General features: G+C 36.7%; 3 protein-coding genes across 3 annotated transcripts; all 3 read right to left on the bottom strand.

The window, feature by feature from the left end:
* Positions 1 to 73: 73 nt before the first annotated feature.
* On the bottom strand, positions 74 to 878 carry LOC132182227 (protein AGENET DOMAIN (AGD)-CONTAINING P1). The gene has a single exon (XM_088516984.1). The coding sequence runs from the start codon at positions 744 to 746 to the stop codon at positions 312 to 314; it is 435 nt and encodes a 144-aa protein (XP_088373110.1). The 5' UTR covers positions 747 to 878; the 3' UTR covers positions 74 to 311.
* A 2,278-nt stretch (positions 879 to 3,156) lies between these two features.
* LOC132181126 (zinc finger (CCCH-type) family protein / RNA recognition motif (RRM)-containing protein) lies at positions 3,157 to 11,602 on the bottom strand. The gene is made up of 5 exons (XM_059594209.2): positions 11,241 to 11,602; positions 8,035 to 8,899; positions 5,749 to 6,993; positions 4,898 to 5,248; positions 3,157 to 3,941 (listed from the first exon to the last, which is right to left on the bottom strand). Exons 2-5 carry the CDS (start codon positions 8,779 to 8,781, stop codon positions 3,486 to 3,488), a joined length of 2,799 nt encoding a protein of 932 aa, XP_059450192.2. The 5' UTR covers positions 8,782 to 8,899; positions 11,241 to 11,602; the 3' UTR covers positions 3,157 to 3,485.
* A 3,921-nt stretch (positions 11,603 to 15,523) lies between these two features.
* LOC132182444 (basic salivary proline-rich-like protein (DUF1421)) lies at positions 15,524 to 20,318 on the bottom strand. The gene is made up of 3 exons (XM_059595689.2): positions 19,867 to 20,318; positions 17,713 to 17,991; positions 15,524 to 16,785 (listed from the first exon to the last, which is right to left on the bottom strand). Exons 1-3 carry the CDS (start codon positions 20,191 to 20,193, stop codon positions 15,685 to 15,687), a joined length of 1,707 nt encoding a protein of 568 aa, XP_059451672.1. The 5' UTR covers positions 20,194 to 20,318; the 3' UTR covers positions 15,524 to 15,684.
* Positions 20,319 to 21,293: the final 975 nt, after the last annotated feature.

The following is a 21,293-nucleotide window of genomic DNA, read 5'->3' as shown; positions in this document are numbered from 1 at the left end:
GGGATTTTGGAAACAGCACTTCAATCATATGTATCCCCTTGGAGATGAGCAAGAGAATTACAAGATTTGAGCAAGATCTCAGTAGAAAGAGACTATCGAGATTCAAGCAAAAGAATTACAAATTTTCAAGCAAAAGTAGACAAAACCAAACTAGAAAAGTAGTTACATTGCATTCAAGAAGACACAAATTAACATAGAGATACTGTCATCTCAATTCTCAAGTAGTTACATTCACCACAAGAACAGTACCAGAAACTAATATTACTCCCCAAAAAAAAAAAAATTCACAGGGAAGGGAATGAAGGAGGGCATCAAACGAACGTTTTCTTAGGAAAAACCCACTTGCCACCGACCCATTCAAGATGAGCCCTCAACTGAGAGGATGGATATACAATCTCAACCCCATACTTATCAAAGAAGACATAGTACGTGGACCCTTTCCTACCACTGATCTTGCCCACCCACCAACCATCGTTGTCAAAGGCATCAACCACGTCACATGAAGCAAACCCAGTTGCGGAAACTTTGGGTGGCACAGGCCTGATCTCTTCAGCATCGACAATCTCAATCAATGGCCTGGATTCATCGTCTGTCAACAAGTTCTTGTACTGCACTGCGTATGAGTTGTCCCCGTGTTTTCTGATCAAGGTTGCTGCATAGTAGGAACCCACAAACCCATCTTGTTTGCTGCAAACTTCGACTTCATCCCCTCTCAATAACGCCATTGTTGAAGGCAAAACACGCATTCTTGAAACTAACTTAGAGAGAAACAGAAAGAAAGAGAGGATGAAGTTTTGGAATTTGAAGAGAGACTTGGAGAGCAATCAATGTGATAAACTCGACTGGGTTTTATAAACAAACAGAGTCTGAGTCGGTTTCGTAATTCGTAATCCTATTGAGTTTAGTACTCCTTCGCCGACTTGAATTCCGACCGCTGGGGCGAAATTCCCAGAGGCTGCCACGTACCATTTTCTAAGGTTCTTAGGCAAAAGATTAACGTTGCCTCCCTCAAATGCTGTAATTATTATTATTATTTTTTAAAAAAATGATAATAACGTGGCTTTTAGCATTCTTTACCATATTCACATTTTTAGGAGTGTGATGCTCAATATTAATAATATGGATTTTTAAGAATTTAATAGGATTTCTAAAAAATGAAATATGAGATTCTTATATTTGGTTTACTCCAGTCGTGTAGGAATTATTTATGATTCCCAAAATATAATTATGTTTTTCTCTTCGAGTGCATAAGATTGTTTGATACAAAATAATTTAAATATTAAACAAAAATAACAGGGAATAAAAATTATATATAATATGTGGTTTTTTGTTACGGAAAATGCTAGTTACTCTCAATAAAAATGCACGGGATATGGGCATTCTTGTCATTAAAGAGAAAGTAAACATTTTCAACGCCAAGGAAATGTGGATTTTTACCTCTCATAAGGGAATTCACATTCCCTTGAGTATCTGAATTTCCCCAACTTAAATACAACCAAACGAGCTAATATTTTAGGATTCTTGAGAATCCTGAAAGATTATCCACAATCCAAATGCCCCATAAGAGAATTGGTATAAGAAGAAAAATGGAAAAGACTAGCCAAGCAAATAAAATAGTAAAAGGACAAATTATCACCGAAATGGGTTGGAGAAAAATTCTCAACCCAGTCTATTAAACCTTGTCTCCCTCAAATACTGTAATAAATTCAAAATTTTAAGAGAATTTGAATAAGAAGAAAAATGGAAAAAAGATTAGCCAAAAAGGTAAAATAGTAAAAGGACAAAGTTTTCCTAAAAAAACAGACACTAATTAATAAATAGTAAATTTTTGGCTCTCAACCCACGTAGGCTACCATAAACCAAATGCAGTCTCCCTCCTTGATTATGAATTATACAAGCCAACCAAGATGGAAGAATCCTTAACCCATGGATTTTAGTACAATCTCCAAGCAGAAACCCTAAACTCTTAACTGCATGGCTATTATGGTCATCCTTAACAGTGGGAAAAAAGGATTGGATGTTTATAATTTATAATCATCCTTAATGTTTTTGCATATTTGAGTGAATTATCATCTAAAATTTCAGATACTAGATTTGGATTAGCTTAACAATTTTGTGTAAAAAAATAAATAAATTTGATCATATGATTGAGGGTAATTGTAGAATAAGTTCCTGAGTCAACCTTCCAAAATTTAAAAATCCTTAAGTTTTTTTTTTTTTTGAAAATTTACTCTCTTGGTCAATTGAAATGACAATAAAATCCCTACCGTCAAAATTTTTTAACAGACGTTAGTTCCAACCAAAACGCACCGTTTCACCTAATTAAAATATTAATTTTTTATTAATTTAATTTTAAATTTTAAATCTAAAAATAAATAATAAATAAAAATTGGAATGGTGGCCAGGGGTGGCAGTACCATCCAACCCCTATGGGTGGCCGCAAGCCACCCCTGGGGTGGCTTGCGGGCACCCTCAGGGGGTTTGGGGTGGCTAGCAAGCCACCCCTCCACCCTTAGGGGTGGCTCGCAGCCACCCCTAAGGTGGGCAAATCACCCCTGCCTCCAATTTTTTAATTTTTTTTTAAAAAAAATTTAAATTAAATTAATATTTTAATAAGGTGAAACAATGCGTTTTGCTTGAGATTAACGGTTATTAAAAAATTTTGACAATAAGAATTTTATTGTCATTTCAATTGACTCAATGAGTAAATTTTCAAAAAAAAAAAAAACACTAAAAGGATTTCTTTTTAAACTCAGAAACTTATTATACAATTACCCTTGATTGAACTATTCATCCTTTATAGGAAAACAATTTATAGTGCACGAGACTGGTTGGTGATTTGGTTTAGTCCAAAAAACAATTCAAAACACTAATTTTATTTTACAAAAGGAAGTATAGAACGTTAGACCACCCATTTATTATATGCTTATTTTGTCCATTTAAAATTGTAGAATAAAAAAATTTGGACGCTAATTGGAATAATTTAAACACCACCCACATGCCACTCCTGGTAGAGGAAGTAACAAGACCACTTAAAAAAAAAAAAAAAAAAAAAAAAAAAAAGATAGATGATGACGTCGTCATGGTAAAAATGAAACATGACAAGAAAACAAAGCCAATGAATTAAAAACCATCCGGATAAACTCAAAAGTACAATTGAACTACAAAGAGATTGGGAATCAGATCCCAAATCTTCGATATGTAAACATTTGATTAATTTTCAACAGAGTTTTTAAACATTAATCCTTTGGTCCTAGACATCTTCTAAGCTAAAAGACCACATGATTAACCTCTCAACTATGCCAACCAATATCTCAGGTGGCAGTCAAAAATCAAGAAATCCCCTTTTTACACATCCCCATGCATACAATAAAAAAAAAACGTTGGAAAATCAATTTTCAGCAATTGGTAAAGAAACATTCCTGAAAATTACAGATTAATGATTTAGCATTTTACCTCACTGTACAAATCCGACTAACACATCTTTAACAGACATCACCTTTAGGCGACTCTTTCTCACCACAATCTGGGATTGCAACAGGCTGTGAATCTTCACCCAGTTCCATATGATCAACACCACTTTCTCTTACCAAATTTTGAGGCTCTCCATTTTCTGATTCAGAAACCTCCTCGGAAACAATACATGCTAATTTTTCTGCACCCTGAGCATCGGGTTCCAAATGCCCCTTTTGAGTGGATGGAGAATTCTCTCTGCAACAAGGGTCACTCCTAGAATTGCTAGATGTCAGCCACATAAACTTCAAATTATGGCCTTGCCAGCATTTTCCATTAACAAATGCTCTCTCAGCTGAACGGCGTTCCGTGAAAGTTATATGAGCCGAGCAGTTTTTCAATCCCTCAGACTCGCTAGCTTCCAGATCTTCTAGCTCCACATTAGAAAGATCACCATATGATAAAAAATGTTCCTTCAAAACAGCAACCTACAAGACACGATAAAGACATCAGCTTAGCTTTCATTGATACATCATTAAGTATCATGACAAACCGATCCTGGAACACTAAATAAAGAACATGCAAATAGGTGCTATTTTACTCCTATCACGTATGTAATTCAGGCCTGAGATACATGGTGAAGGAAATTTCAAATAAAGTAAATGACAAAGATATGGTAAAATTATAGTAAATGGCATCTTCGTACATGCCCACTGTAGCCAACCTCTCATCTTATTCTATAACTCATGGATGAGGAAGCGGGGGTTTACTCACTTTGAGTGGTCTACTACCGCTGATTGGTTGTGTAATAATAACAATATATAATGCATTTCAGAGTACTTAAGAGAAAACGTTATAAAAGAAATTGGACTTTATGCTGGAGGGTCAAAATCACAGCCTCTGTGGAAGATTTTGTTAAGTTACTACGTATCTCAAACGCTCAAACTAATAAGAAAATGTTAATTTAATCATTTAGTTAATATTCTATCAAATTTGTCACAACTTCTACGCAATTCTTTTCCAAAACACATCATGCAAACAATGATCCATAACTACTAATAAAAGATACACACTTTCCTCTTGGAAATGCTACACACAATTAACTAATTTATACACAGCTTTATATGTGATCTCAGAAGGTGGTCCTGAGCTCTTGTCTGGTGTCTTCACCTTATAAAACATTAAATAAAAAGACTCCTAGCCACTTCTGATGTTCATAATTCAACACCTAAAAAGCTTAAAACCTTATTCATAAAGCACCATGCAGGAATGCATTCCAACTACCCCATACAGAGTTCTCTTCCTGTATATCAAAATAATTTATACCACATCCCCAATCCATTGTAAATCGAACTGCCCTTGTAAATATATATATATATATATTTTTGATAAGTAAGAAGCTGATGTAAATATATATATTACACACACACAGACACAGACTTACAGTAGCAAGTCCAGACGGTAAAGGCGGAATAATTCTAAATGCAGTAGGACGATTGTCCAATTTGTATCTGTTCATTGGAAATGGTGCCCCTCCTGATGCTAATTGTCGAATTGGCTCCTTTAAGCTCATAGATTCCTGGAGCACCGCGGTTGTACTTGTTTTAGGACTGTGGGACAACACATTGTCCACTGATTTGTTCTTATCCCCCACCATCTCAGCATGTGACGATGCCACAGAACCAGGATCAGAGGAGGACCTCGGAGTAGCAGGTTTAGCAATATCAGCCACTACTTCCACTTTAGGTCTCTTAGCAGCTTGTTCAGCAACTACCTCACCCTTAACTCCCGAAGTCTGCAAAATGTCAAAATTTGAGATAGCTGATGAAAAAAAAAAGAAAAAAGAAAAGCCAAAATTTTAAAGTAGTACATAGATAATAATTTTTCAACCTAGTGATCGACTGATCGTAGGGAGGGGAAAAATGAAGATAAAGAGAACTCATTAATCTAACCTTAACCAAACCTATCCTAACTCATTAATTTGACCTAATCCATATCTATCCCTCAACTATTTTGGTGTTATCAAATAAAAGATACAACTCAAGCGAACCATTTTAAGACTGTCCAGGCAGCAAAAGTACTGAAAAGTGCCCCATACTGTAACAAAAAAAAATGCATATGCATGTTTGGCTTTTTTATATTCAGGACAGTACCTGACACCCAATACCAATACTTATAGTACCAGATATAGGCTCATGGCAAGCCAAGAGGTTGCGGACCGCACATAGAACATGTAACATTAATAAAACATATAGCTAGAAGTGAAATTTTAAGGGTAAAGACATTCGATTTTACTTGTTTCTCAAGTTTTTGTAACCGGTGCCGGAAGTCATTCCGCTTCTGGTCCAGCAATTCCTGTTTCTTGCGGAGTTCCTCTTTCAACTGCTCTAAACTCTCCAGCTTCTTTTGCAGAGGAGGTGGAGCCTTAGGACTATCTGAGATGACGGGCTTAGGATGTTCAGAGACAGGTACAGGAGCATCAGAAGTATGGAGAACACTACTCTTTGGAGCAGCAGATTGATTAATATCTTTTCCTATGCTTGCAACAGAAGCATGAGATGGAACTGAAGTGGCTGCAACACCACGTGGAGTTACAGATACACCACTGCCGCTGCTTATGCCATCATCAGGAATGCTATCACGATTAGCCCACCACAGCTTGATAAAGCGGTTACCCATTACAGCATCAGGTGCCTTGAGAGCAGCTTCTGCCTCTTCCCTTTTTGAGAACTGGACAAAAGCTCGTTCACTATTTACTGGTATATAAATATCGATTACCTCTCCAAATTTTTGAAAATGAGAAAGAAGAGTCTCTCTTTTATTGCTTTTCTGGGGAATGCCATTGACAAATAGAGTGCGCAGTGCCTTTTGAGAAGGCTTCCGGATGTTACGTGTACTATCACCCAATGTCTTGGAAGATGAATCCATACCTTTTGGGCTGACATCCTCTGTAACAATCCGCTTTCCTTGACGAGAAGTGCCTTGAAGTCTGGTTAAGGCGCCTTTATCTTCCTTAGCTTCATTCTCAAGATAATCAGAGGAATTCATCATAGAATCAATTTTGGTCTTCACATCTAATCTATTTTTTGAACTACCTATTCTACCCCAAACAGACAAACTGGTCCCCTGTGAACCAACAGCATTTCCGGTGCTTCTAACTAGACACTCATTATCAGCACTGTCACATAACCTGCCATTATGCCTATCAGAAGGATCGTCATTCAACACGGACTGAGTTTCATCATTGGGTGATTGTAGGGTGAGCAGGGCATTTGATGTTTCAGGGCAATTATTATTCCACAGGGGTTGATCAGGATCATATAAATCAGCCCCACCCGCACAACTAGAACCAGAAAATGCACCATTCAAGCCCAAACCATCATCACCAATTCCAGGCTTGCCACTTTTGCTATGCAATCCTTTGCTGTTCATCAAAGTAGTTGAAGAAGCACTAACTGATGATAGTGGTCCAGTTCCAGCAGGTGTTCCCAGTAGGTGCACACTTGGTAGTGAAACAGGAAGGTTAAACTGCGAAAGACTCTGCGAATTGAAAACAACTAATTATTTATGGCAACTTAAGTATACACTCAAGACAATAAAGAACTTGGTCTACAATGTAATATCATCCCCCAGAACAAAACTCAGCATAGAAACCAAATGCACACGTGAACACGTGCACTGCATATTTGAATTACTGTTGATAGATGACTCAAATACATAAGATCCTAATTACAAAATATTGACCCATGTGAACCATTTCACTGATGGCTTGGGATTGCCCAGAAAATGGCCAGGGGGTTGAAATTACATGGTTGAAAAGACCTATGTTGCTTTTGCTCATCTCATGGCTCCTCAAATAACAAAAGTGATCCATAAGAAGAAAGAAATCAGTGCTATAGAGGGCCCCACCATCCAGAGGCTTCTCCAGCAGGTTAGATATTCAAAGTCTAATAATCATGCAAGAGTGAGATTAGTGCAACAAGAAACAGCAAGAGGTCTGTTTGTGTGGTGCTGTGTCATCTCTGGAAAGTGTGTTAGACAAGGTTATGGCCAACAAGACTATAAAGTAAAACAGAAAATGGCATGAAAATAAAAAGGGGAAACGACAGTGCCCTAAGTTGGTCTGACCAATTACTTAGCAGGTCTTAGATAGGAAAGACTCAAGATCAAGACATCATTAAAATAGTTTTAATTCTATATATAATTAGTTGATTTGGTTCTTTCTTTCTTTCTTCTTTTGTTCTTTATTTTTTTTCTTTTTGATTGGTAAGTTACACATGCACCCGGTGAGACTTGAACCTACGACCTCACCCTCCACCTGGCTACAATGGGAGGAAATACCATTTGAGCTAAAGCTCATTGGCAATTAAGTTGATTTGGTTCTAACAGAGATAGAAGATTTATTTAGTTATAATGGAGATAGAAGGTTGATTTGGACTCATTAAGTGGTTGGTCCGGAGTCCTAATTACGATGTAATGCCAGTTGACTTTAGTTGCCAAATATGTACAGCATTCTGCATTGCCAATAAAGAACTACTAATGCCTTGTGGTTAAGCAACAGGACATATCAAATACACATACCTGAACATCTTCAATAACAATCCGATTGACACCATGCTCCATGGGGCACATGTCCCCTCTCAAACAAAATCCACGCTCCTCAAAGTCTCTACAGCGTTGGCGAGGAATGCCCATATTCATTGAAGAATTAATGGGTGGTCCCAGTGGTCCTTGCAAACCAATGGAATGGAGCGTATCCAGACCACCAGTTGGTAGTCCCGTAATCAATCCAAAAGCATTCCAGGATGCACTCTGTGCATTTGAAACATTTGGCAACCCTCTTCCATTATATAGGTTAGGAGGAATGGACCCCTGCTGAACCATTTGAGATGCAATGTCAACTGAGCTGAACCTAGAATCACGTAGGTTCCAAGAACCAGAGTCCCTGCCTCGTCCCCTACCAGGACCAGCTCCAGAAAATGTTTGGTTTGTGTGAAATCTTTGATTTAAATCCAAAGAGGCTCGAGGGAGTGACGTTAAGCCAGGGCGTCTTCTTTCAAACTTTGAAGACAAGTCTTTCTCACTTGCTTGAGATTCATTTTCCCTGAAAGAATGCCCATTTTCAAAAGGTTTGTTGCGTTTTCTATACGGCCTTGTCATCACATGTTCCAGAGCATCTCTTTCCAAAGATTGAGAACGTGTGTCCCGCCTACGATGCTTATGGTTTCGATCATCATCATCATCATCGCTGACTTCCTTCTCCTCAGGATCACTGACACAATCAGGAGAAAGACTCACTGGCTTTAGAGATGAAACTTTCAACTCCATTAAAACGTCTTGAAATATCCACAATATTACTTATGACATCCAAAGTTCCAAACTCTCACTAGATGCAGCAACCAAATGACTTCAATTGCCTGGCACAGTTGCAGAAATTATAGAGAACCTAGAAACAAGGAAAAAGATTTCAGCCAAACAACAACAAAAGTAAATTATATGGCTTGATGTATTTACAGTAGCAAACTAATAAAATTAGCAGTAATCATGAGCCTATTTACCTCGATCCATATGCATTAGAGTAATAGTATACACCATCATTCAGAAAAAAAAAAAAAAAAAAAAAAAAAAAAAAAAAAAAACAGAGCAACAGAGATAATTACAAAGATCAAAATAGAAAACATTACATATTTACATGCAGTAGAATATAAAGTACAATCATAACAAAAGAAAATCAAATGATCATGTAAATTTAAATCACATACCTCAAAAAGCAAAACTAAAAGTTAATGATGCCATGGAAAAAATACAATTCCTGGTGCCCATTCACTACATTAAAAATTTCGAAATTCCAAGGAGTGAGCACAAATAAATCCATCACATAATCAGACACCAAGATCTTATCCACTTGATCTCCTCTAAGCTGCATAATTTCAGTTAACATATATGACCAGAGGTCATTTCATAACTATATTTTGTCGAATACATTTAAGAAATAATATTTGTGCAAACACGTGAGAGTTGTCCCCCCCCCCCAGTTTTCTTTCCTTCAACAAACCTAAGCCCCCAATACATCATCTGCGAGGTATTAGCAACATTTTCATAAGGAATCAAATATAATAGGACATCAACCCCAAAGATTTGCTAACAGCAGGATACATAGACACCTAATTTCAGCACGATCTTTCCCTCATGAAGACATATACAATTTTTATAGAATATCTTTTATTGTACTCGGATTTGGAACATTTGGTTGACAGAAACATTATTAGGTCAACAACCTTAAAATGTTGGGATTAATTGTTTGTTTATTAATTAGTAAGTTCAGGTTTTGTCAAATTTGATGTGGGAAATGGGTCTAAGATCAGGTTTTAGCATAATTTGTGGTGTGGGGACCAAGCCTTGAAGGCAGTTTTTCTGGATTTATTTAGTATTGTTTACTGTAAGGAGGCTTCGGAGGCTGATCATGTACAGTTTTCTAACGACACTCTCCAGTGGAATATTACTTTTAACAGATCAATGCATGACTGGGAGGTGGAATTGGTCACTTCGTTCTTTAATATTTTTGTACTATATCAGGTTGAGACGAGGTGGCGATAATATAATATGTTGGATCCCTTCCAAAAGGAGGATTTTTTTTTTTTATAACGAGGAACTCCTCCAAGGCAGGGCCACTTCGTGTACCCATCCCTGTTAGGTAAACCTTGGACCCGTGTAAAGTGTCCCCTCCACACGGATTGGGTAATGCTCCGGTTTCGCCAGCAGGCTAACACTAAGGAATTGTTTGCACCTAAGGGGATTCGAACTTTAAACCTCATGGACTACCACAAAGACCAAGGCTCTTACCACTTGTCATGTTGACATGTACAGAATAAAAGTTAACTTTGTAGTCAGAATAGGACACAAATCCCAGTTTCAAACGCAACCTAATACAAAAAGGTTCCTAAAATTTTCATAGAATTGCATGCTTCAGGATTAAACTGAGCAAAAGATCGGATTTAAAAATGAAAGCCATTCATCTGCCAACATGCCAAAATCCTTGCACAGCCACATTATCATCCCAAAATCCTAAGGCTAGATGCGTACTGCTAGTCCTAACATGTGCAGATAAGGAACTTGCCAACCAAAATTAATTCTCCCACCAATACCACGCGAAAATCACACTATAAAAAATCCCTCTGTAGATATTGACATCTAAATTTCACTTTATCGTCTCAACCATCAAACATTAAACATCATCCTTTGAGCCACTTAAAACCACATTTCATTGAAGGAACCATTTTGATATAAAAAATAGACCAGTTGACCTCATCGAAAAGAAACATCAGGAAAATCTACAAGAATACAGACTAAACAAGATATCCAAATAAGAACACTACCTAGAACCCTATTCTTATACACTGCCAAATTAAACTCCCTCAGGATTCTTAACCAGTAAGTTTTCACAGACGCATAATCAAATGTTGCGTAAACCAATAAACCTAAAACAATTTGATGAATCAAAGACCATAGAGATTAAATAAACAATAATAATCTAGGTTTAGTCAAAAGTTACAATTAAGCGAGCATAGAACCCTATTCTTATAATCTATCAAATTCAGCTCCTGAAGGACTCTAAACCAGTAGGTTTTCACATACGCATAATCAAATGTTGCGCAAACCAGTCAACCATAAAATAATTTGATCAATCAAATACCGTCTAGATTACAATAAACGATGATAATCTAGGTTTAGACAGAACAAAAAAAAGAAAGCAAAAAATTACAATTAAGAAAGCGTAGACTTCTTACAGAATATTCTAGAAGAAATGCGAAGCCAATGCCTCGTACAGCTTGGCCTGATTACAGACTGATTCTACTCAACGAATGACGCAGAGGAAGACAACGAGGTGGCCATGGGAGGGCATTTATGGAATAAAAAATAGTTGCAGAGGGGAGAGGGGCAAGATCGTTATACCGAGATAATCGAGGGGGGGTTAAGGGAAGCTCGCTGTGTGGGAGATTAGGGCTTTGCTACTGTAGATTGTTTGGGTGTTGGGGTTTGGGGTTTCAAGCTGTGAATAGCAAAACAGGATTGTGGAGACACAGAGAGAGAGAGACGACGATGGTGTACCAAAAAAGGAACAAATAAAATCAAGTGTGGACGAAAACTATATTCCAAAATTCTATTTTTGCCCCCGTTGGTTTTTCTAAAATGCAAAGTTCCTTCTTTTTTTTCTTTTTTTTCTTTTTTCCCTGGACAATAGGAAAAGGAAAATATTACACTGGCGACCCTTTCCTACTATTAGTCCAAAAGTACAAATAGAAAGGGGGAGTAATTGAGAATGCTTCCAAATATTTTGTGGAAAGTCTGGTTGTTAATTTTTTATACGAGCCATAAATTTAACACGAATTCAATACTAAATTTGAGGGTTAGAGTTGAAGAGTTTGACTCGTTTAATTAAATATATTTGGTTATGGTTAACCTATAAAATTTTATACTTATACCTCGACACGATCTATATCAATGCCTCTACATAACCCGAACCCGACATATAATATAAGGGCTCTCAATTTTTTACATGACTTTCAAACTTGACACGAACCTAATATAAAATTAGAAGGTTGGAGTTGAGAGGTTTGACCCATTTAATTAAATAGATCAAGTTAAGGTTAACTATATAGTCTTATACCTATGGTTTGACCTGTTTAATTAAATATATCAGGTTAAGGTTAATCTATATAGTCTTATACTCATGTCTTGATACAATCTAAACTCGATACGCGAACACGAATTGCCATCCTTAGTGAGAAGCGGCCCATTTAACAAATTCACAATAGTAGTAGGTCTTCGAAACAAGATTGGAGCTACTGTTAAATGTCTTCAAGTATGGGAGAAAAGTTTCAATTAGAGAAAGTCCTTGCTTTATTGACTCCAATAATTATAATGAGTAAATCTCATTCTAAATGGAGATAATTCATAATTGCAGCCATAAGATTTAGCCAAACTCACTGCCAACAGACCTGTGTAAGCTTCACACACATTTACATCCATCCGGGAAAAACACTAAACAGCAGCAATAATAATACCGTTGGAATCACTGAGCACATTGGCCGCTACTGTCATTACACTTGTAATGGCAACCTCAAAATTGGCCTTCAGGGAACTCCGAAGGTGGAAGAGTCCGAACAATCTTGCTGGGGGAAGAATTCTGCCAAGCAACCAAATGAGATCTAGTGTGACAGCAATCTGCTTCAGCAAATGGGAATGAATTTAGAGCTCGAAAATGCACTAGCTTGGTGACCATGGCATGCATACCGAAAAAAGCTTTTTGAATTGGGGTCTTATGCGCCATTCCAACACTCGTAGCCTAAATTAAGCTCCGTGTACTAACACATGTGCAATATCACCCCGATCAATTAAGTACGGAAATACTTGCACGATTCCATTGCAATTAGAAATTTTGGTCTTTCCTTTGATTTCACAAGACAAATGAATAAAAATAGTCATTTCATTTCAACTTATTGTATTTTCTATAGTACTCATTCTTATTCATAGAGGATCACTATTCCAATGTTCCATCAATAGTATATTGCACCCATTTAATAGTCATGAAATTTGTAGAGGTTTGGATGAAGACGCTAGGGCTGCATAAGTGGTTATAGTTAGCGGTTACTGGCTATAACCACTAACCGCAACCGCCTTAGTGGTTATAAAATCAATAACCGCTTAAGGCAGTTGCAGTTAGTGGTTATAGCCAATAACTACTAATCGTAACCGCTTGTGTAGCCCTAGCGGTTAGCGGTTATTCAAATAAATAACTGGTGGTTTTGTAACCGCTTTTTTATACGAGCTTTTTAAATGTTTTGGGCCATCACTAGGCCTATTTTTTGGGCTTCTTTTAAACAATTTAGGCCAAGTGTTCCCAAAAAGATAAAAAGAACATGTTTTTTTTGGCCCATACAATGTTTTTAAATAAGCTTTAGCCAAAAAATTACATACCACATTAATTTCACATACATACAATCATACACGACCAAAACGATGCCGTTTTGGATGCTATATTATAATTATTATTAATATAAAATATATAATTTATATATTTATATTATTATATATAAGGGTAGGCTATTAGCGGTTTTTTATAACCACCTACCAAAGTGGTTAGCAGTTATAAAAGCGGTTGACGAGACAGTTATAACCACCCCATTTGAACACCCCTAGAAGACGTTATGAAAAAATATATATATGAAAGATCAATAGTGTCTTTTCATACATATAAATGACTCGATTTGACTACTTTTTTTTCTGTATTATTGAAAAAATAAAAAGATTTTAATAATTAATCCTGCAACTATCAAAGAACAACCTTCCAGTTACTTGTTGTGTTCCTTGCTCTAAATGAATTAATTTCTATCCATAAATGCAGTGTTAATGTATCCTTTGAGAATGTAAAAAGCACAAATTTTATTATTAATTTTTAAAACATTTATATAATTATGGATATTTTAGGGATGTAGAGTTTGTACCAAGTATGAATCTCATGGGAAAAAAACAAAAACAAAACAAAACAAAATAAAAACAAACAAACAAACAATAAGGCTAGTTTGGCAAATCACCCTCATCGCATTTTTAGAATGTCTAAAAGAAATTTGAACATTTTTTCAAAATTATTACCAAACAATTTTTATTTTCACAAAAAATTCAAATATTTTTTCACATTTATATTACATCAATTATTTTTTATTATTATTCAAACAAAAAACTCACAACAAAATTATTTACCAAACACATCCTTTTATTTTGAGTTTTTTACGTTTCTGAATCATAAATTTGCATATTAATTTATATTGAAGACAGAAACCGAGAGTGGAGAATAAGGATGTGAGGGTGGTAAAGATCGAGAGGGTCAAAAGGGCACCTTAATTTGCATGAATTATTAAAATGAATGGGAGCATGGAGGCTAATGTCCAAATAGAAAGAATCACAAATAAAAAACTACAAACTAAAACTAATCTAAAGCTACAAGTTACAAACTACGAGCTAAATGCAATTGAAGAAAGGGATCTTAATTATAGACAACCATCTTCTTTTGTATAGACAGATAGCTTATTTATGTTGGATCGAGATTGACAATAATTTTTAATCTGAATTAAAGTTTGTCTAAAAGGTTTTTAATGCGGCCCATATGTTTGAGCAGGTGCTCGAACATGGATTTGGCTTACTCATGTTGTACTTCTTTTAAGGGTTGACATTTAATTTTCAATATTATCTGAGAAAGAGAGAGAAAACAGCATTGAATCTCAACCCTTAGAAGAATTATAATATAAGTGTTGTAAGAAAGAACCTAAGCTTGATTCCTCGAACATATTCTCGGTCCTTTAGGAGGACAATGATTCTCTCAATTTCAATAAAATAGAAATGAGTCATTTTATGGTAGATTTTTATTATTATTATTATCTAATCGTGTGCATTATGGCACATCCTTTAACATAATATATATAGTTAGAAAAAAAAAAAAAAAAAAAATTCTCTTTCAAGGAGGCTTTTCCATGCCATGTAATTGCTCAATAACTACTGGGCAGAATAGTCGTTTTTCTTGGTAAGTCTATGCATGCCTACGCGTAGACATTAATTATGATACATGGGTAATGGGTCAACTCTCATGAAATGCCCTTGCTAAGAATAAAATAAAGCATAGGCGTGGCCTAGGCTACTATGCTTTATTTTATTAGGAAAGATATATGGCATACTCCCATTTCACTCCCGTTTTATTTTTGTGACATGGCATCAATGTGCCCTTCAATCAATTTTAATTAAAAATGAGAAGAAAAAAAATATAATAGTACATTAACAATGCCACATGCTTGCTTAAATGAGTAGCCCCTTTTTTTATTATTATTTTGAACAGTTTTATTCCAAAAGTTGGAGAAAATTTGTCCTTAACCATATGATTCTCATGTGCATTTTAAAAAATAAATATGTTAATTTAATAGATTGAGTGAAAACACTTTCTCCAATCCAATTTTGAAAAAAAAAAAAAAAAACACTCCTTATATGCGATAGGAGTTTAGATATTAAAAAAAAACTCATTAATCCACTTTCAATTATTGTCGGTATACACAAATGGAATTTAAGACATGGGCTCACACACCAAAGCAAAAAAAAAAAAAAAAAAAAAAAAAAAAAAAAAAGGAGAAGAAGAAGAAGAAGAAGGAAAAAGAAGAAAAAGAAAGAAGAAAGGTAACCACCTAACTATCGACCAAACCAACCTCTTGGGGGCTGGTGTTCCCCATCATTCATCAACTTATCCAGCACTATATTGAGGTCAACCGACTGGCCGTTTTCGGTGAGCTTTCGAACTGTTGCCCTCACGTGGTCTCTAGGGAATCCCATACTGGTCACTTTATCAATCACATCATCAACGGGAACCCTGCTCCCTGTTCCCGCAGAACCTGAACCACCACCAACCCCAGAAGCAGTAGGCAATGCCTGCGGTAGCACCCGAGCGGTTGGGAGCTGCGGGTAACCACTTCCACCACCCTGGGCCACAGGGGGAGAAGAGAGTTGTGGTTTTACTGCAGAAGTACTACCATATTGAGGAGATACACCATAATGGTATGGTTCACTAGGCCCCGATGGTGGGCCATATCCAGCAGGAAAACCCGAACTTGATCTACCGGATGGTGGCTCATACATGTGAGAAGGTGCCCCATAAAACTGTTGCGGGGTAGGGGATCCACTAGGTGGCTGAGGTGGTGGCTGGCGAAGGCTTGGTGGGTAGTTCTGAGAAGCATAGGGTGTTTCTTCAGGATGGTGGCCTAATGAAGGTTGGAGTTGAGTGGGATTAACAGCTGCAAGGGATGGGTGCTGTTGAGGCAGCTGGGATGGTGGCTGGGAGAACTGTGGTTGAGGGGCCTGTTGAAATTGTTGATGTGGTGGTGCTGCAGGAGGAGGATGTGCCTGTTGACTTAGAGATGATTGATATTGCTGACTTGGGACTTCTGGAGTTTGACCGGGTGGTGGGAAATAAGGCTCACGCTGAGGAATAGAAGAGATCTGGTTCTGAAGGAGTTGAGGAGGAAGTTGAACTGAAGGTGGAAGATTCTGATGGAGAGAAGGTTGGGGAGGAGCATTAGGGGGAGGAAGCGCAGGGAGTGATTGTAGAACATTAACAGGGGGAAGTTGTTGGTGGAACTGCTGAGGAGCTGATGCAACCTGCTGCACAGAATCAACTTGCACACTGTGCTGGGTTTCTGGTTGATGGTCTACCTTGGACACTTGAAGCTTTGCAAGCTCTAGCTGAGCATCAACCATTAATTGCTTATCCTTTAAAATCTGTACCCCTGATAGCACCTGTACGTAAATGAACAAATACCAAATGGAAACAATAGAATGATCAATAAAGCAGCACAAACATAGCTAGCATGCATAATAGACCGAAATTCAGGGAAAATTGTCTGGATTCTTTACCAGCCTCAAGGCAAACAAGAAAGTGAACATACCAATCACATTGTTGGAAGCCTACTTCTGCTTCAGAGGTTTTAGTTTCACTATCTTCACTATGTTTTGGGTTCTCAAAAAAATGAATTGATGTAAATAGTTTTGGAGGCATTATTTTAATTCAAAATATTGTCAAAGATCAAGGACATCCGAAGGAAGAGTCTAGTGTCATTTTTCAAGGAATAATAAGCTAGCAATAACCAACTTGAACTCGCGAAAGCTTCCGTACTAAGTTTTGGGATCTCAAAGGAAAAAATTGACATTGGGGTAAAAGAGTTTTAGATGTCATCATTAACCAAAAATATTCGTAAAGATCACCAAAAGCAATTTCGGAAGAATGGTTGGCCGGCATCACACTAAATATGAACAAATCAACATGAATAGCATGTATGTATATATATGCCGCAAGCATGGATATATCTATGATGCATGCAATACGTCACTTATGGGTGTATGTCATGTTGGACAGGCTAGAATTGAACATTTAACAACGATCAAAACCAATCCACTTAATTTTGGACCAGCACAGAGTTCAGTTCAGCAAAATTATCCACTTAACTCCCAAAAGATGACTAACTTAACTCCTAAAAGCTGACTTCCCGTCCATATTACCACTTAAAAAATTGCTTTCAACAATGAAAGCATTGCTAATCATCTTATACTGTGAGTATGTTAGTAGCATGAGTTTATGATATCCACCAAATTCATAAAATTTACCCAAATACCAAATGCACTTAACTGCTACAAAGCACTAAAAGAAATGTTGGGTAGAGAAGATACCTCTCTAAGAATATTCTCCAACTGCCTCATTTTTCCATCAGTGCTTCCATGGTTGTTTCCAACAGATACCTTTAAATCATCCACAGAATTCTCAAGATTGCGAGTTCTGCTTTCCAGCTGAGTTAGCCGTGCACTAACACCTTCCAACACATGTAGCAAATTATCCGCATGTTTCTTCATTGTTTGATCAATCTCAGACACGATTGTAGCATCAGAGACATTTCGATCCTTATCTAGAATGACTTTTGCAGGTTCAATGGAGTCTAAAGAACCATAATTCTGTATACGAAATGGAACACCAATTAAATGTACATGAAGAGAATACTTAAATAAGATAGCCTATCATTAATACCTCCAAATAACAGAACAATAGCACTCCCTACAAATTACCCATAACACAAGGGAAAGAAAGTAGTCCATCAAAGGCAAATAATCTGGTTAATCCAACAGAGAATGAGAAAACGAAATGCATACAAAAGTATAAATCAAACAGAAAAAGGGGAGGGGAGAAAGGAAAAATAACAACAGAAGCCATCCATATTGTCTCAAGACCAAGGTTTAGAACCTAGATAGAGAAAGCAAGGTAAAAGGTCAACCAGGGAACTCAAACTAACTTTAGTGCCAGTAAATTAATCCACAGAGCAAGAACCTAATTAGCAGTAGCGTTTTATATGGGACAGAAACAATGCTCTGGACACTGGATTTACCACTGAGTGCATATCAGTGGTTCTTTTTCTTTTTCTTTTTTTTTCCCCGCTTTTAGCATGTGAGGGATTGGATGGGGGGAAGACATTCTAAGGGGTGGAAACTCATCTGATTGCCCTAAATTTTCATTGTTATTTTCTAAACTAGCCTTTTCTGATTGAAAATCAGATAAATTCATGCATGTTTTAGACTATGATAGCAGTGATTTTATTTTCTGTACATGTTGGAATTAGTTTCATCAATGTGTACATATGAATTCCGACCAAAAACATCTAACCTACCAAACGTCAAAATGTGTCCAACATAGTGTATATTGTGCTATTTAAAAACATAACATATATAAGCATTCACAATGTCATCATTGCCAATTTACCCATTTTATTGATTAAATATCTTATGGGAATCTGACTGTTCTGTCAAAGCTAATATATGCTCCAAATGAAAAGGATCTTCCCAGCTCAACATGTGATAGAAACATCCGGTCCTAAAATTACACCCTAGATTGTTACCAAAAGTTCTGACCAATTCTTCACAAACTTCAACCTCGAAGATAACGAAACAACATCCTCCCGAAGACAAAAAAAAAACAAGACAAAAAAAATTGGTAAATCCACCATACTAATTGATCAACGATTAAATCAAAAACCCACCCAGATATCTTTAGAAAGAAAGATAAGGAACCTTTAAGACACTAATTACTACTAATGCTACCAAGGCCTAGTGGTTGAGGCTTGTGGTCTTAGGGAGTATCAACCCATAGATCCTAAGTTCGAAACTTGCTAGGTACAAACTCCCCCTTGGGGCCACACCCCCTAGTGTAAAAAACAGTGATTTACTCTGATTCATGTAGGAAAACTTCCAAGGATGCGGTACACAGGTCCGAGGTTTACACTGCAAGGGTGGGTCCCAAGGGCCCTTCCTTGTCGAGGTTCCCCGTCGTAAAAAATTTAAAAAAAATAATAAAAATTAAAAAGATATAGTTCCAGATGAATCAAGTAAAAAACCTTAAGTTCATGCATAAACCACAGGAAATGCAATATGATTCTTCAACCATATAAACAGGTAATATTCCTCATGGGTGTCAGCTAGCTCCACATATGAAGTCATTTATTATCTGGGATCGAACCTCGACCATCGTGTAGGCCAGAGACAAACTGAGCCTCCAATGAATCCAAAGAAAAAGTTACATATTTCTTAGATATTCCACTACAACCTATATTTACAAATATGATACCATGGTTCACAAATTTGGATTTTTTTTTTTCCAGTCTATATGTATAAATAACAATTTGCAAGTCAAGAAGCAAGCTACGAGTCCGATATCGAGCATTGCCTAAAGAACTATCACCAGCACAGCAAATTCGTTCGTCAAAAAGAGTTTAAAAAATCATAAAACCTATGTCACAACCAAATAGAAACCCTAAATTTCAAATAGAGAGAGAGGATTACTCTAATAGGTGCGGTGGTGGCAGTGGGCATGGAATCGGAACCGGAGCTCCAAGCTCGACCCGGGAGATTGGGAGAGGCTTCGAAATTGGGGGGCTGATAAAGAGGACGAATCGGCTGGAAATCGTAGCTGGCCACGATCTCCTCCTTCTGATTAATCCCATTCTTGTTGACACCACCGATTTGATGGGTGTTGCCGTGATGATGGTCGACCTCCTCTTCCTCCTCCTCCGGATGGTTCATCAGGTCGATGAAGTCCTTGCTCTGCGTCGCAACCGATCCCTGCGACAGATCCATTATCTGCTTGTCCATGTACGGCGTCGTATTCATCGGCTCCCACACCGCCTCACAAAATCGGACCAATTTCGGTGCTTTCGTTTCTTTTTATTTTTTTGGTTGGGTTTGGGTATTGACAGGAAAACCGAATGACGAAGACAATCTAGTCTCTGGTTTTTTTTTTTTTTTTTTTTTTTTTTCTTTGTGGTTCCTTCTTCACGACGGAAATTTGACTTTTCTTTTCTTTATTTTCTTTTTTAGACCATATTGGTGTTGGCATTATTTATTTTTTTCTAATTCCTTTAATTTAGTTAATTAAACTGATATTATCTTTATCTTTATAACTCATTTATTTTAGAGCATGTTTGCATGTGATTGTGATAATTATAAAGACATATGTAAATTTAATATATTTTAAAAAAAAAATCAGAAAATTTTATTCATATTCTCCTGATACCTCACATTTTTTTTAATTGTTAACGGCAAAAATAGGCATAGACCAATTTTATGTATATATAATGCAAGTTTCATAGATTATAAACAAAAAAAAAAAAAAAAATTGTATAGGAAAAAATATATTTTATTTTTCTAAAGTTTGGGGCGATTTTCAATTCGACATCCAATTTTAGACCCTTCATGATCAAAGAGAGAGAGCAATCATTAAAAAGACCGCGACTCAATTAGAGCATACTCAAATGAAAGAAGAAGAATCAAGTAAAAACTATTGAATACTCAAACAAACCCAAACACTATCACTACCTGTTTGGTGAGCGAGAGTGAGAGAGTGGGAAATGAGAGTTTAGGTGGAAGATGGACTATTACTGGTGAGAGAGATTGAGAGAGGCGTTGAAAAAATATTTTTTTTGTAGGGGGCGTTGTCCTAATGCAGTATGAATACAACTTGTTAACTTGTCCCATATTGCTTTGAAAACACCAAAACCCAAGTTTGTTTATCTATAAAAGGATGTATATGCCTTAATATATTGACTCAGGCTCCATACTTGACTAGTCAGGATAAGCAAATGCTCATATGCAAGCTGGCTTCTTAAGCCGTTTAAGAGTATTTAAAGTTAATTTTTTGTTTAAAAATATATATATATATATATATATATATATATAAGAGCAAGCTCGCGAATTGGCTCGGCTCGACTTAT

Source organism: Corylus avellana, chromosome 5 (genome assembly GCF_965113065.1).
Source record: "Corylus avellana chromosome 5, dhCorAvel1.hap1.2, whole genome shotgun sequence".
Taxonomy (NCBI): domain Eukaryota; kingdom Viridiplantae; phylum Streptophyta; class Magnoliopsida; order Fagales; family Betulaceae; genus Corylus; species Corylus avellana.
This window is presented reverse-complemented; position numbering and strand designations above follow the sequence as displayed.

Coding starts and splice junctions, on each gene's coding strand:
- LOC132182444 (XM_059595689.2), bottom strand. CDS start 20,193: ATGAATACGACGCCGTACATGGACAAGCAGATAATGGATCTGTCGCAG. Junction 17,992..19,866: donor CCACCACCGCACCTATTAGA/GTAATCCTCTCT, acceptor TTTCGTATACAG/AATTATGGTTCTTTAGACTC. Junction 16,786..17,712: donor TGGAGAATATTCTTAGAGAG/GTATCTTCTCTA, acceptor ATTTACGTACAG/GTGCTATCAGGGGTACAGAT.
- LOC132182227 (XM_088516984.1), bottom strand. CDS start 746: ATGCGTGTTTTGCCTTCAACAATGGCGTTATTGAGAGGGGATGAAGTC.
- LOC132181126 (XM_059594209.2), bottom strand. CDS start 8,781: ATGGAGTTGAAAGTTTCATCTCTAAAGCCAGTGAGTCTTTCTCCTGAT. Junction 5,249..5,748: donor TACAAAAACTTGAGAAACAA/GTAAAATCGAAT, acceptor GACATTTTGCAG/ACTTCGGGAGTTAAGGGTGA. Junction 3,942..4,897: donor TACCGTCTGGACTTGCTACT/GTAAGTCTGTGT, acceptor CGTGTCTTGTAG/GTTGCTGTTTTGAAGGAACA.